General features: G+C 52.6%; 2 protein-coding genes across 2 annotated transcripts in view; one reads left to right on the forward strand and one right to left on the reverse strand.

The window, feature by feature from the left end:
- The window catches only part of LOC106144440 (adenylate kinase isoenzyme 1), a 10,115-nt gene extending 3,431 nt beyond the window's left edge, over positions 1–6,684 (forward strand). Inside the window, exons 5-7 of the mRNA XM_026778002.1 lie at positions 4,512–4,706; positions 5,143–5,257; positions 6,609–6,684. Coding sequence (XP_026633803.1) covers positions 4,512–4,706; positions 5,143–5,211 — 264 coding nt within the window. The 3' untranslated portion in view covers positions 5,212–5,257; positions 6,609–6,684. The remainder of the gene's footprint in view (positions 1–4,511; positions 4,707–5,142; positions 5,258–6,608) is intronic.
- Positions 6,111–15,910, reverse strand: part of Khsrp (KH-type splicing regulatory protein) — a 10,246-nt gene continuing 446 nt past the window's right edge. The window contains exons 2-19 of the mRNA XM_013355131.2: positions 15,742–15,839; positions 14,052–14,148; positions 13,600–13,638; positions 13,277–13,316; positions 11,982–12,031; positions 11,800–11,871; positions 10,930–10,987; positions 10,562–10,736; positions 10,372–10,470; positions 10,055–10,153; positions 9,863–9,965; positions 9,309–9,554; positions 9,063–9,223; positions 8,874–8,983; positions 8,541–8,629; positions 8,255–8,455; positions 8,106–8,183; positions 6,111–8,020 (exon numbers count right to left, since the gene is read on the reverse strand). Of these exons, the coding sequence (XP_013210585.1) occupies positions 7,743–8,020; positions 8,106–8,183; positions 8,255–8,455; positions 8,541–8,629; positions 8,874–8,983; positions 9,063–9,223; positions 9,309–9,554; positions 9,863–9,965; positions 10,055–10,153; positions 10,372–10,470; positions 10,562–10,736; positions 10,930–10,987; positions 11,800–11,871; positions 11,982–12,031; positions 13,277–13,316; positions 13,600–13,638; positions 14,052–14,148; positions 15,742–15,839 (2,093 nt within the window). The 3' untranslated portion in view covers positions 6,111–7,742. The remainder of the gene's footprint in view (positions 8,021–8,105; positions 8,184–8,254; positions 8,456–8,540; positions 8,630–8,873; positions 8,984–9,062; positions 9,224–9,308; positions 9,555–9,862; positions 9,966–10,054; positions 10,154–10,371; positions 10,471–10,561; positions 10,737–10,929; positions 10,988–11,799; positions 11,872–11,981; positions 12,032–13,276; positions 13,317–13,599; positions 13,639–14,051; positions 14,149–15,741; positions 15,840–15,910) is intronic.

The raw sequence follows: 15,910 nt of genomic DNA on the forward strand, positions 1-15,910 counted from the left end.
TGGTAGACCAGGCTGGCCTCGAACTCACAGAGATCCGCCTGCCTCTGCCTCCCGAGTGCTGGGATTACAGGCGTGCGCCACCACCGCCCGGCTCACACAATTTTAAATCATAAAAAAAAAACTAAGGTGGGGAACAACTGTGGAAGGCACAGTTGGCCTCCACACTCGGATGCTGGTGGTGCAAGCTGATGGAAGAATCCAGAGAGTGAATTTACCCATGCAGAGAGTTGCCAATGAGCTCAGTAAGCATTCCCACTGCCGTTGCCATGGGGACGTGCAGGCCCCATGTTCCCAAGCCAGTGGTTTTATGAGAAGCTGGGAGCTTTGCTGCAGAAGTAGCATCCCTGCCCCTTGTTTAAATATCGTCAGATCCTTAACATGTGAAGCTGTGTAACCCAAAGGGAACTGTGGGCTGGGAGTCAGGGTGGAGCAGCCTCAGTCCTCAGTGTCTCGTGGCCTCCAATTCTGTTTCTTTCTTTCTTTTCTTCCTTCCTTTCTTTTTTTATTTATTTATTTATTTATTTATTTATTTATTTATTTAGAGAAAGGGTTTTTCTGTGTAGCTTTGGTTCCTCTCCTGGAACTTTCTCTGTAGTCCAGGCTGGCCTCAAATTCACAGAGATCTGCCTGCCTCTGCCTCCTAAGTGCTGGGATTAAAGGCGTTTGCCACCGCCGCCTGGGTTTGGCCTCCACCTTTTAAGTACCCAAGGGTGAGATTGATGTTGATGCCTCTGCCTCCATGTCCCCAGTGCTGGGAGGACAGCAAGACAGCACTGTCCATCTGGCTGGCTTTGTTTTTTGTTTTCTTTCTGGACACAGTGTCTCTCTGTGTGGCCAGGCTGGCCAGGAAGTCTCTGCAGTCCTCCTGCCTCGGCCCACTGAATGCCAGGAACACAGGCGTGCAACATCACAGCAAGCTGCTGGCTGGACAGTAGCAGTTAATTCCTTTTTTCAGATATTCAAATTTATGCATGTGAGTATTTTGTTTGCACGTCTGTATGTCCACTACAGATGTGGCTGGCTCCCCCCTTTGAGGTCTGGGTCTGAAGATGGCATCAGGTCCCCTGGAACTAGACTTAGAATGGTTGTGAGCCTTCCTGAGGATGAGGTCCTCTTCAAGGACACAAGCACTCTACCACTGAGCCCTAACCATGCACCACATGGGTGCACTCGACGATACCTACACAGAATAAGTCTTTGTCTTAAAGACCTAAAGATTGAAGCCTGGTGGTGCTCTGACCCCCCCCCCCCAAAGTCCCCAAGAGAGGGGCTGAGTTACAACTCAGGGGTGGAGCCCCTGCTTACAACCCCCGCAGTGAGTGGCTGGGGGCGTGGTCAGAATCCCCAGGGAGGACTAAGAATGTGCCTTAAGTATAGATTTCTCGCCAAGCAGCGGTGGCGCACGCCTTTAATCCCAGCACTCAGAGGCAGAGGCAGGTGCTGATCTCTTTGAGTTTGAGGCTAGCCTGGTCTACAAAGTTCCAGGACAGCCAAGGCTACAGAGAGAATACTTCCTTTCTCAAAATAAGAGAGAAAGGAGGAGGGAGGGAGGAGAGATTTTGGCTGAAAAGATGACTCAGTAGTTAAGAACACTCAATGCTCTTTCAGAGGACCTGAGTTCAATTCCCAGCACCCACTTCAGGCAATTCCCAACTGCCTGCACCTCACTCCTCTGTGGGTACCAGTGTTCACTCATGTGTAGCACACACATATACACGTAGTTTAAAAATATTTTAAAAAAGAATGAAGAGTGGGCTGGAGAGACAGAAGTTAAGAGCACTGCCTGCTCTTCCATAATCCTGAGTTCAATTTTCAGCAACCACATGGTGGCTCATAGCCACCTATAATGAGATTTGGTGCCCTGTTATGGCATGTAGGCAAACATGCAGACAGAACACTGTATACATAATAAATGAATCTAAAAAAAAAAAAGGATAAAGAGGGACCAGTGAGATGTCTCAGCAGGTGCTTGCCACCAAGGCTGGAGGGGGGGGGAAGGAGAGGGAGGTGGGGGAGGGAGGAAGGGAGGGAGAGAGTTGCAGGGCGGGGCCCGTGGAGGGACAGAGGAAGGGCAGAGAACCGGCACCCTTTCCATGTTTGTCTTACATGCTCTGCACATGCAATGCCCACTACTGCAAATCGAGCCTTGGTTTGGGTGGGGGTGGGCTCAGAGGGCAGAGCTCTGGCTTCCTATATTCAATGTCCCGAGCTCCATCTCCAGAGCCTGTGTAGAAGTGAACCCCATTAGTGTCAGCTCAAGATGTGTGGAAGACCTGCCATCCCAGCACTGGTCTGGGGAAGTGGGAGCAGGACAACTGGGGTTCAAAGACAGTGTGGGCTTTTTTTTTTTTTGGTTTTTCGAGACAGGGTTTCTCTGTAGCTTTGGTGCCTGTCCTGGAACTAGCTCTTGTAGACCAGGCTGGCCTCGAACTCCCAGAGATCCGCCTGCCTCTGCCTCCTGAGTGCTGGGATTAAAGGCGTGCGCCACCACCGCCCAGCCAGTGTGGGCTTCTGAGACCCTATCCAAAAGAAAAAGGAGAAGGAAAAAAAGAGAGAAAAACAGCAAAGGGTCAGGTGAGGTAGCACACATGTTTAACCCCAGCACCTGGAAAACAGGCCGGTGGATATGAATTGGATATGAACTTGTGGAAAGCCTGCTCTACAAGGTCAGGTCCAGGGCTATATCGTGCAACCCTATCTAAAAAGAAAGGCAGGGGCTGGAGAGATGGCTCAGAGGTTAAGAGCATTGCCTGCTCTTCCAAAGGTCCTGAGTTCAGTTCCCAGCAACCACATGGTGGCTCACAACCATCTGTAATGGGGTCTGGTGCCCTCTTCTGGCCTACAGACATACACACAGACAGAATATTGTATACATAATAAATAAGTAAATAAATAAATAAAAATAAATAAATAAAAATAAATAAATAAAAAGAAAGGCAGGGGGAAGCAAAATGGTGTAACTAAGTAACAGGTTTTATGGTATCAGCATTCAGGAGGCTGAGGCAGGAGGAATGTTAAGTTTAAGGCCAGTATTGGGTATATAAAATGAATGACCTTGTCTTAAAATAATTAGAGATAATAGTCAATAAATAATAAAGAACATATCCAGTATGGCTGTGCACACCTGTGATTTCATTTCCTGGCATTGGAGACAGGAGGATCAGGAGTTCCATGTCAGTTAGGGTGACATGAGACCCTGTCTCCCAAAGTACATAGGGTACATGATATGGCTCAGTCAGCAGAGTGCTGGCGTTGCAAGTGTCTGGGCCTGAGTTCTATGCCAAGAGCCCACATAAAAACCCAGGTGTGGAGCTGGAGTGATGGCTGAGCACTGGCTGTTCTTCCAGAGGTTCTGAGTTCAATTCCCATCACCCACATGGTAGCTTGCAACCATCTATAATGGGATATAATGTCCTCTTCTGGCGTGTAAGCATACACGCAGGCAGAACGCTGTATATATGATAAATCTTAAAAATGAAACAAGCCGGGCGGTGGTGGCGCATGCCTTTAATCCCAGCACTCGGGAGGCAGAGGCAGGCGGATCTCTGTGAGTTAGAGACCAGCCTGGTCTACAAGAGCTAGTTCCAGGACAGGCTCCAAAACCACAGAGAAACCCTGTCTCGAAAAAAACAAAAAACCAAAAATGAAACAAAACAGGGGCTGGAGAGATGGCTCAGAGGTTAAGAGCATTGCCTGCTCTTCCAAAGGTCCTGAGTTCAATTCCCAGCAACCACATGGTGGCTCACAACCATCTGTAATGGGGTCTGGTGCCTTCTTCTGGCCTGTAGGCACACACACAGACAGAATATTGTATACAGAATAAATAAATATTTTAAAAAAATGAAACAAAACAAAAAATCTGGGTGTGGCATATATGCTTCATTTCAGCTCTTGAACGGGGGAGACAGGAACATCCCTGGGGCTCGCCGGCCAGTCTAGCCTGCTTGTAAAGTTTTAGTCCAGTGAGAAACCCTCACAAAACAAAACAAAAAACGAAGGTTGCAGGCTGCAGAGAAAGCTGTCAAGAGTGTGTATTGAGGGGGCATGGTGCCATTCCCCTTCAATCCCAGCCCTGGGGAGGCAGAGGCAGACAGGTCTGAACGTTCAAGACCCTCTCTTAGAAATAAAAAGTATTTTTTCAAGACCAAGTTTCCCTGTGTAGCCCTGGTTGTCCTGGAACTAACTCTGTACACCTGAGTGGCCTCCAACTCATAAATCCACGTGCCTCTGCCTCCCAAGTGATGGGATTAAAGGCATGCATCACAATGTTAAGCTCAAAAATGTTTAAAAGAATGTATATTGCTGTTTCTAGAGGACCGGAGTTCAGTTCTTAGCATCCATGTAGGTGACTCATTTCCACTCCTACGCCATTCATTGCCAAGGGCCCTCCTCTTCTGGCATCCATAGGCGTTGAACTTATATCACACAGTCTCTCTCTTCCCCAAGCTCATGGCCTCTTGGGACTCTGTGCAAGACCCTCTCCTCACCCTGTCCTGTTGGTTATTGCCTAGGTGGGCAGGGCCCCCAACGTAGTCATGGTGTTTGACTGCTCCATGGAGACCATGGTGCGCAGAGTGTTGCAACGTGGACAGGTGGAGCACCGGGCAGACGATTCAGAATCGACCATCCACAAGCGTCTAGAAACATACTACACCCTGTGTGAGCCCGTCCTGGCCTTCTACCAGCAAAAGAACCTTCTGCGAAATGTGGGTACCTGGAAGAAGGCCCCGCTTAGCCACTTTGAAATGAGGGGATTCTATTTCATGTAGCCCAGGCTGGCCCAGAACTCATGTCTCCCCAGCACTGACAGATGTGAGCCACTGGATGTGCTTAGCTCCTGAAAGCACAATGGGGTCCCAATGCTGCACCTGTATAGCTATGAAGCCCTGATGCTGCCCATATGTCTGGCTCAGCACAGGGGTGTTAGGTAAGGGACATTGGTGGTGTTCTCATCTCTGTGGGAACAAGCATTGGAGACTCTGCCTTCTGCTCCCTGTACCCATGGGGTCTCAACTCCCCCCACACCCATTGCTGTTACCCAGGCTGCAAACCTGCTCACATCAGGGCTTGCCTTGAAGCAGTTATGGGTGCATAGATCTTGCCATGAGCTGTACCCTTGACCCCATGGCTTCCTTCCCCTAGATCTTGGCTGAAGAAGCCCCCGAGAGCATTTTTGCCAAGTGCTGCTTGGTCATTGAGAGTCTGCAGTGAGGCAGGAAGGGGCCAACGTCCATCCCCCACAGTACACAGGACCCAGGTCTGTGAGGTGAGACCTTGGTGATTACAGGGCCCCTTGTGGGCAGAGGGCACTTAACACAGCCAGAGGGGAACTACCTTCACCTAGAGGTGGCAACTGTCACTGCATCATGTGGACACTGGTCATTTTATAGTGTGCCATCGTCTGCAAGGGGTCTGAAGGCAGCTTTGGAGAGTGGGTTCCTTTGGGCCTTGATGCTGTGGCCCATAAGCCCCTCCCCCCATCTGGCTGGGGTTCCAGGGGAGTCAATGCACCTGATTTTGGGACCAGCACTTTCACCTGCTATGCCATCTCCCTGTCCCTGACTGATTTTCATCACAAAAGGGAACTTCACAGGCTGGCACACTGCCTTAGAGCCCTTGGCACTACCCACTTTGTCCATGTATCCCAAGTGGCTTTCACTCATGCAGGCCTGACCTCTACTTCCCATTCAGTATTAGCCACACAAAGGCAAGTCAGGCCTGTGCCCCAATGGGATGTTTCCACAAGGCAGCCTTAGTGACAAGTGTGGCCACATCCATGGGAACATGCGCCCCGGGGACCATCCTCAGTGGCTGGTTCCCCAGGTCCCAGAGGGAAAGAGTACAGACAGCTGGGCAGGCTCCCCAAAAGGAACAGGACCACACTCACTCATCACCTCTACCCCACTCACCCTGTGTGTAATGAAAAGGGACGTCGGGAAAAGGCAAACTGTCTCCTAAAAAAACAAGACAAAATCCCCACAGGAAGCCGCTCACCTCCACCGTCACCCCTCCACCATCACCAGGGTTAAATTCACAACATCTACAAAGGTCATCTGCTGCAGAGGTCTACTTGAAGGGTGGAAGACAGACGGCAGCCAGTAAGACACGGGAAGGTTTTGTTACCATTTATTTGTGAAGTTAAAAACGAGCGATAAAAAGTAAAAACTGCCATACAATTTTTTTGTTGTTTTGTTCTCATTTTCTCAGTTTATCTCATCCTCAACAGATGACAACGTACCAGGCCAGTCCTGGGGTTGGGGTGGGTATGGGGCGGAGCCAGGGAAGAGCAGAGGGGAGAAAGGGAGAGAGGAGATACAGATGGGCAGGGCAGGAGGGGCCTGCGACACCCACACCTGGTCCAAGGAATGTTCCAACTCTAACTAAAAAACGAAAAACAGAGATAGCAAGAGTGACTTGTTTCTTTCCTTTAAAAAGTTTATTTAAAAACAAGAATAGGCCCCGGGCAGTAGGGAGGAAGTGAGCCGCTTCCCTCAGAGGGTGGGCTCAGAGGCTGGGGGATAGAGATTTATATATTTCTATATATATATCATTTTATAGGTTTTGTTCTGCTCTTTGTGATTTAATTTTTAAACTTTTTTTTTTGGCAGAGGTTAAATTCTCGCTATTTTCTAAGGCTGGCTCAACATGAAGGATCCCGGTTTTGGAAGGAAAAAGATGTGAGACACACAGAATGAGAGAGGGAACGCCTCAGCATGAGGGGGACCCCCCTGCACCCGGGCAGCATTGCTCTCTCACCAAACCAATCAAATTATAGAAACCAATAAAAGCCCCCAAATGGAACAAAAATGGAGGGAAAAAATATTTTCACAGATGAAGTTCATATCCATTTGCTTCAATTGCCTGCGGAGAGGGAGAGACAGGAATGGTCATGGCAGGAGGGCGGCGGGGCTGCAAGAGGCTGCGACTCCAGGCAGCCGGCCAGGAGGCCGGACCCAAGCCCGCACATGCCAGGCAGGGGGCTGTGGCTGTCTGTCTTGGGGACTCTGCTGAAGTCAGACTGCTCCTTGGTGGAAGAGAAGCAGAGGAAGAGGAGGAGGAGGGGTCTGCAGCAGAAGCCAGAGGCATGGAAGGGGCACACAAGGGAGAAGTGCCAGGGTGGGGAGGAGGGGGCAGAGGAGGGAGGCGGCGGCTCGGCGTCACAACATTCAGATCATGGTGTCCCCACAACACCCCTGTGAGGTAGGTTGGAAGGTGGCAACGATCGTCATGCCCACTTCACAGACAAGACTGGGACACAGAGGCAAGTGCACTAGAGGTGGCCTTGCCAGGCAGGGAGGGCCCAGTCCCCTCAGTGGGTTCCCCTCCACCCCAGCAGAGCCAAGGCCGCCTGCAACACGCAGTTACTTGGACATGGGGGATAAGGATGGTGTCTTTAAAAAAATAAAAGAATAAAAAAGAACAAAACCCAAAATAGTGATGCTGAGAAGGGGAAAAAAAATAGACATTTTCTTCCCAAGTGGCCAGATTTTGAGCGAGCGGGTTCGGCAACCGGCATGGCACCCAGTACAATCCCCACTTCCTGCCCCCACCCGGGACACCCCAGCAGTTCAGAGTTCCACCTTTTCGGCCGGTGCCCCCAGCACCCGACAACGTTGCACCAACAGCGGCTGCGGCTGCTGGAGGAGCCTCTTCCGTGAGCCTCTGGACCCAGCAGGCGGGCGCTTCCCAGCGGCGGGGCTGCGGGGCTCCGGGAGACTCTGGCCACGCGCCCGAGGCTGGCATCAAGGGCACACCCCGCAGGGGAAAGGGTTTCCGGCGCTACCCACTAAGGCAGGATGGACGGTGGCCGGGGGTTGGAAGGAGAAAGGAGGAGGAGGAGGGTGGCAGTTCCCACTTGCCTGCTGCTGTCCCTGCTGGGTGGGAGGTGGCTGTGGGCCACCAGGGCCTGGGGTCTGTCCGTAGTAAGCGGCCTGCTGTCTGTAATACTCAGCCCAGGCGGCGCTGTAGTCGGGCTGGGAACCAGGAGGTGCTCCAGGACCCCCACCAGTGGCCACTTGCGCTATAGGCAGAGAGGACAATGAGCGGCTGGCGGAAGAACCCACACCCACGCGCAGCCCCATCCCCGGTCCCACCCAGCAGCTCACCTTGCTTCTTGTAGTATTCTTCCCAGGCCTTGGTGTAGTCCTGCTGTGGGGGCGCACCAGGTTGCTGGGGCTGCTGGCCTGAAGAACAGGGTGTCAGGGCAGCTGGATCCTGTGTGCAATACCCTACTGCTCCCTGGCACTGAACTTACCAATTTTCTTGTAATACTCTTCCCAGGCCTTGGTATAATCCGACTGGCCAGTGGGCGGAGGCTGGGGGGGCTCCCCCTGCGCAGGTGGGGCTGCAGGGGCTGGGGCAGGGCCTGGCACAGGGCCCGGGGGTTGCTGGTAGTAGTGGGAGTAGTAGGCGGCCCAGGCAGCATTGGGGTCTGCAGCTGCTGCAGCAGCTTTGTCTACAGGAAGAGATGTCGGTTGAGGGAGGGCACAACAGTTGGTCCAATGTCACCCCCAAATCTCCTACACTGTACTGACACTTACTTGGGTCATGGGGAGCAGGTGGTTGCCACTGGGGGTAGGTATTGCCCCAGCCCTGAGGCGGGTACTGATGAGGAGGGGGACCACCGGCACTGTAGGGGAGGAGAGAGGTAGTCATGAGAGCTGGCTCAAGAGTGTGTGATATGGAAGTCCCTACCACACTTAAAGCTGGGGCTGACCAAGATCAAATGCAGAGCAGTCTCTCAGGGCACCTATCAAACAGGCTGAACACAACCCCTCCTGTGCTTGAGGGGCAGGGCTGAGACAGGGCCTGTCCCTCCTGTGCCAGGGGCTCCACAAGCCCATACACAACCCAGAAAGCCAATGAATACTCACTGTGGGGGTGCTCCTGGAGGCCCCTGGTTGAAGGGCCCAGGGTTGAAAGGCCCCATAGGTCCAGCAGGGCCTGGTCCTCCAGGGCCTGGTCCAACTGGGCAGAGGGGACCCTGAAGGAAAAAGTGGCAGCTGTGGTGAGCGGACCAAGGTGGGGGGGGGGCACCTTTAACAGCACCCCATGGAACTCACCTCTATCTTCTCCTCAATGAGCTGCTTTGCATGGTCAATCTGCTGGGGCGAGCCCCGGATGACGAACAACTTGAAGTTGGGGTCCCCATTGGGTGGCAGCTGCCGAGATATCTCTACAAAGGCGCCCGTCTGCTGGTTAATGGCCTTCACATTCTCACCACCTGGGATGTGGGATGACAGCTAGTGAAGGACTGACAAGCGCAGAACCAGGCAGGAAAGAAAGGGCAGAGAGCCTCAGGGACTCACCTCGGCCAATGACCAAGCCACACTTGTGGGTAGGAATGGAGAAGGTCATCTCTCCTCCAGGAGGGCCCCAGTTGCCTTGGCCCCGGCCCCGACCCCGGCCCCCAGGGGGCATGCCAGGGGCCCCTGGAGGACCTGGGGGCCCACTCCGAAGGCTCTGAAGGAGGTCATTGATGATCCGGGCTGCATGCTCACACCGATCTGGAGGCCCCATGATGTGAGCAATCTTCTCAGGGCCTGTCCCGTCATCTGACAGTCACACCAAGAAACAGTTACTTAAAGCAAAGTCAAGCTTCCTGACTCCGCCTTAGTTCGAGATCAGCTTCCCTGACTTGCTGCCAACATGCAGGTGGACTTTTGCCCAGAACATGCCCATCCTTTCAGCGTGGCATGAGTGTCTTCCCACCTTTGGGGTCCACAGAACTAGCTAAACTTGGGGAGACAATGGTTTCCGAAAAGCAACCAACAGGAACTGGGCATCAACCTTCCATAAGCACTGAGGGCCTGCGAGAGGCAGGGGCAACACTAGTGCCTGGGCCAAGATGGTGCCCACTGACCTTGCTTGAACTGGATGCGTACACCAGCGTCATTCTGGATCTTCTTGATCATCTCTCCACTCCGGCCAATGACCACACCAACTGAATGCCGGGGTACAGGTACCTGGGAGGCCAGGAGGCATAGGGTCAGCCGGTGAGGCCCTAGCTCTGCCCTGCTCCTGCTGCCCACCTCTCTGGAGTGCTTGCCCTTACATCAATGCCTCCTCCAACTCGAGATCCGTACTCATTGCGGTCCCCAAAGCCGCCCTGGTCACGTTCTCGCAGGATGTCCATCACCATCTCACAGGCTTGCTGTGGACACACAACATCGCACAATGGGTACAGGCAAGTGTACTGCTCCAGCACTGCCCCCACACCTGTAAGGGTCCTCCACATCCCTTAAAGAGGTGTTCACCCCAAGGAAGAAGCCGAAGGGTTAAGGAAAGAATGCTGCTGCCAGCAGCAAGGTAAGACCCTAGAGCCGGCCTGACAGTGGAGCCTTCCAGAGACCATGCTATCTGGGCACTCACCTGCACTTTGTATGGGTCCCCGATGATCCGCAGTGGCTTGTCCACATTTGTATTCTGGGAGCCATCTTGAATTAAAATCATCTTTACCCCAGCGCGCTCCTACAATGGTAAGTGCCTGTCAGAAGTGGGCTCTGACAGGGGCCCGCTGGGGACTGTGGGGACAAGTGTTCTGCCCTGCGCCGCTCCGCACCTGCAGCTGCTTGATGGTCTCCCCGCCCTTGCCAATGACCAGGCCAGCCTTGCCAGCAGGGATCATGATTTCCTGCACCGTGCCATTCTGACCCCCATTAGCGTTATCATGGAACTGTCCTGGGGGTCCCCCACGGCCCCGTGACACGATGTCATCCAGCATCATTTTCGCCTTTCTGGAGAGAGAACAGGGTGAGCACTCAAGAGTGTGTTTCCGCAGCACACCCCGCTCAGGTGAGCTATCGGGACCTGGGGCTGTTCAGGATTGAGAGGGGTGTGAACGCATCTACACAGTTCTAGGAGGAGGTCAGGTGGGAGGGACATACATGGGTGTCACTAACACCCAAAGGAGACCCACTGGGAACTTACTGGACAGACTCAGGGGCTCCGGTCAGAGACACGCTGCGCTCAGGGAGGCCACCACTATCTGCAGAGAAGAGGAGAGGCTCAGTACCCAGAGGGCTGCTGTGCGGAAAGGAAACTTTCAGAACAGTCTGCAACCCTCTCTGACAAATCATTTTACGCCCCTGCCAGAAGACACCCGGAAGGCTGCTTTTTAAAATCTCACTGGGGAAGAGGAAACTTGGGAGGTAAACACGCAGAGCACCACGAGACCAAGGAAGGAGGATGGTGAGGGGAAGAGGGAGAGTCCAGAAATCAATTCTGGAGCTCCCTAGCAGCATCCGGGATCCTGGCTCAAGTCTGAAGGGAAAATCCTGAGCAAGGCCTTACAGGAGTGCTCAAGCAGATCCAAGCAGCCTCAGAGCCATGCTGACCCTGCCACTCTGCCTTCTACGGCACTAATCCGTATTCCATGGCACGTTAGGTGACAGCATAGAGCCTGCCACCTTGAGAGAGGTGCCCCATGCCTAAGTCTATATTCGCCGATGCTACCCCACATATAAACAGTAAAAACATCAGGTAGGGATATGTCTCAGGAAGCAAAGATACTCATCACCAACCCCGATGACCTGAGTTCAATATCTGGACCCCATCTGATAAAAAGAGCCAGGAAGCAGTACAGGCTCTGATCACCCTGACCAGAGCTGACCTCTGACCTCCACGTGTGTACTGTGGCAGGTGTATCCCCCACAAACACAAAAGAAATAAATACAATAAAAATATAAAGTATAGGAGGGTTCCAGCCACTGTGGTGCCTGTCGCTCTTAGTGGCAGTGCATCCACCCAGCAGAGCCAGCTCTGCACCAGGGTCCAGGCAACTTTAGATGACAGCCATACCTGGTGAGATCTGAACTTTGCAGCCCGAGTCCTGCTGGATTTTGTTAATCTGCTCACCACCTCTGCCAATGACTGGGTGGAAGGAAAAGAAGAAAGGTAAAGGCCAGGAAAGGGCACCCAGACCAAAGATGCCCATCAGTGGCCCCTTGGACTCCACCCTCATAATGGGGCCCCACACTCACTCAAGCCCACCATGCCGTCCGGGACCCTATACTCTTCTGTCATAGAGGTCCTGTGGGAAGAGACACTGAGCATCAGCCTCCAGCTCTCCTGGAGATGAAGGCCTGGATCCCTGAAGCCCCAGGACTTCTGCTGTACTCTGTTACTAACAACCCAAGGGCAAAAGCTTCAGGGCCAAAGCGAAGAATGAAGATACCAGTTTACAAATGGCATGGGTCGTCCCATTTCCTCAGCTAAGAATAAGCAATTGAATTTCTTTTTTCTTTCTTTGCCTTTTTTCCTGAGACAGGGTTTCTCTGTGGTATAGTCCTAGCTGTCCTGGAACTAGCTCTTGTAGACCAGGCCTGCCTCTCCCTCCCCAGTGCTAGGATTAAAGGTGTGCATCACCGCCCAGCAGCATTTGAATGTGTTTCTGGAGACAAGTGTTCCATGTAGCTTTGAACAGATTCCCTGCCTCCACCTCCCATGTGCCAGGATAAGACATGTGTCACCTTGCCTGTGGTCCTTGTTTGTTTTTTGAGACAGGGTTTTTGTGTAGCCTTGGCTGTCCTAGAACTAACTCTGTAGATCAGCTGGCCTTGAACTCAGAGATCTGCCTGCTTCTGCCTCCCAAATGCTGGGATTAAAGGTGTGTATCACTACTGTTCAGACTAAACAATTTCCTTTCTTTTTTTTTTTTAATTTTATGTGCATTGGTGTTTTGCCATGGGTGTTGGGTGCCCTGGAACTGGAATTACAGTTGTGAGCTGTCAAGTAGGTGCTGGGAATTGAACCCAGGTCCTCTGGAAGAGCAGTCAATGCTCTTAACCGCTGAGCCACCTCTCCAGCCCTGCCTGTGTTTTCTTGGAACAGGGTGCTGGGGAGGGAATCCAGGGTGGGTGTTCTATTGGCTGAGTTACAGCTTCCCCACCTTGGACATTTTCATACCACATTGACAGTCCAGACATCAGTTGAAAAAAAAAAAAAGAGGCTCACCACACAGTTCATCTCATTCTCCAGCCAATGTCTATTGTCAAGAAATTACAGGCTTATTCAAAGACAATTAAGTGGCCTGTCCCAACAACCTGGTCAGATTCACCCTAGGCAATCTGAGGCAGCCGGGCAACAGCAGAGACCCACAGGCTCTGACTACCCCTGGAGCATCTGCCCAGTCCTAGCCAGTGCTTCTGAGTGCCCAAAGTGGGAAAGGGAGGGACAGGCAGAGCAGTGAGGAGCAATTTTGCTCCCATGGTCACACACCTTGCCCCCACTGCCAGCACCCAAACCAAAGACACCAGGAGGCCAGGGAACAGCTTACCTGGGGGGAGGATGGATGGGTCCCAGTTGAGAACCAATAGCTGAGGAAAGAAATTCAAAGCAGAGCCTAGTTTAGAGCCTATTTAGGCTCCACAACCCCAGCCCATGATGTCTCTGCTTATACCAGGGGCAAATAGTACCCAAAACATAGCCCTGTGCCTGGACCTCATCCTGAGGGCACTGTGGCCTCTTCCCATGAAAGCCCCTGTGTAAGCTTTCCAATGTTTCAAATTCCATAGGCTCGAGGACCCTTAAACCTTCTGAGCCACTACACAGGTCTCCCAGACACCCAATGCCCCCATGCCCACACACCAGCGAACTTACAGTCTCCCTGGGAAGCCAGTTTCTTGCTGTCTGGCTGGTCTGTGGATGAGAGAGACTGTCAGATGCGACACCACCCACCTGCACCGCCTCAACCCCAAAGCTGGTGCGTTATGTTCCAGGCATAGTCACCACCATCCCGTATGACAGCAGAGATGGAGGGTTAGAAGGTGCTGGCCCAGAGTGACAAAGTTTACTTCTTAGGAGCAACCTTGGCGATGCTGTGCCCTGTGTCGTCTCCCACAAGGAAGGGACAATTTTGAGAACCTACAGTTTTCCTTGGTCACAATTGACCTGCCCTTCTCTCAGCTACCTGATACCTCAGGGTGGCAGACGGAACAAAAAAACTGGGCAACTCCCCTGTCTTAGAGCCCCACTGGGACAGAGTACTCCTCTCAGTCCCAGGCTTCCCTCCAGGGTGAAAGCTAGTCACTGCCGCCACCACCAGGAGTTACCTCCATCTTCCAGCTGTCTCTTTTGGCCCCCAAAACCGAAATCGGGAGTGTTGTTATTCACGGTGGTAGCAGCATCACCTCCAATTTTGGCTGCAATCTAGGGTGAGGTAGGAAGTACAGACAAGTTACCTTCTCAAGCAACCCTTGAGTTCGCCCCAGCCTTGGCCTGGAGTGGCAGCTCCGGATTTTGGGTATACACACTCTGGAAACTTTTAGGAAAGTCTCCCCGCAGACTCCCTGTTCTCCCCTAATGGCAGAACCTGTGTTCACTTTCTAAGTGCAAAGGAAACAGCAGCTTAGGAGGACAGGAACCCTGGGTCACCTCACACAAGTGGCCTGGGCAGCAAACAGGACTTCAGCGTGGTCCTTCCAACTTTCCTGTCTCTCACCTCTGACATCTTTACAAAAAATCCGGAGACATCTCAGCCAAACTTTTGTCTTCAAAGCACCTGACATCCCCATATAACCAAAACAAAAGCCCCTCTGGGATACAGCAGAGTTGAGTGCACAAAGCACCTTCACATTATCCCCAAACGAGCAAACACACCCCCCCAAATCCTGAACTCAGGAACCAGATTAGTCTATAATGTAAAAACCAGGTGTGCTTATCCTTGCCAGCAATGACAGCACCACCCCAGGGTAGGCTGCATCTTAATCAACACTGTGGGGAACGACCAGAAGAAAGGCATGCTAGAACCCACCCCACCTGGCAGTGAGGAAGGCAAAGACGACGGAGTCCTTAGCCCAGAGACCCCTGGGCAACACCATCCATTGTGAGCCTGGGCCATTTAACTTTTAGATGAAGAGAATGGGGTTGAGCTGGGTCACACCAGCACATGTCACTTCTATAAGCCGTCACCAAACAAGTCACGTTCCCAAAGGGAGACAGACAACTCTTTTGAACTAACTCAAACAGTAAAGAGCAGGTGCCTGGTGTCCGCCTTTCCCATCTCACCCCAAGGCCCAGGCTCACCAACAAAGGGTCCTCTCTTTACCAACCAATTCCAAGAGGAAGGACTTCTCCCCACACCAAATCCCTTCCCAGGGAAGAGACAGAAATGTTTGGTTTGGGGACCTTGATTGGAAATGGGAGTAGGGGTGTGTAAAGCAAGATCCTCTACTTCTGGGAGGGTCCAAGTTTGTGCTAAGCTGGGTCCCCACCTTCAAAGCATGCGCTGCCTCTTCGAACCCCCTCTGATAGTGGTCCCCCTAGCATCCTTGAACGCAACTTTTGCAAACCCTGACGTGGCTCTTGGGGACCCTAATATAACAAGCTCTCATGGGTTCCAAGAAGGGTCTCCCAGTACCCCTGACCTCATCCTTTTTGAAGTCTTGCTGGCTTGGCTGGGAGTCCTCATTAGCCCTAAGAGCAGTTCCCTAACAGACTGCAAGCCTTCATGTCTCCGAAGAGGGATCCACAACTGCATACCCAGGAGTGGATCTTGGGGACATCCTCATAATGCCCAAGCTCAGGCCTCTGCAAAACCAGAGGACCTCTTCAAATCACAACCCCTCAGGGATTCTGGGGTGGTTTATCAGAATACAAGGCCGCGTTTCCTGAATGGAAATGCAGAGTGCAAGCTTGGGGGTGGCTCTTGGGGACACTGTCCCAGACCGCGAGCTTTGTGGGTCCTAGAGGAATCCTCCAGTGCACTCAGGAATGGTTCTGGGGAACTCCGAGCTAAGAGACCTGATGCAAGTTCAGGGTTGGGACTCGGCGACCCCCAAAGCTGCCAACCCTCGTCCAGTGCAAAGTCTGGCTTTCGGGGACCCCCTCTGAGTGAACCCCTAACCCGAAGCACGCAGAGGGTCACCCTCATACCGAGGTGGCCCCAGACTCCCCGCCCCGAGCCCGCCGC

This window comes from Microtus ochrogaster, unplaced genomic scaffold, assembly GCF_000317375.1.
Source record: "Microtus ochrogaster isolate Prairie Vole_2 unplaced genomic scaffold, MicOch1.0 UNK98, whole genome shotgun sequence".
Classification (NCBI taxonomy): Eukaryota; Metazoa; Chordata; class Mammalia; order Rodentia; family Cricetidae; genus Microtus; species Microtus ochrogaster.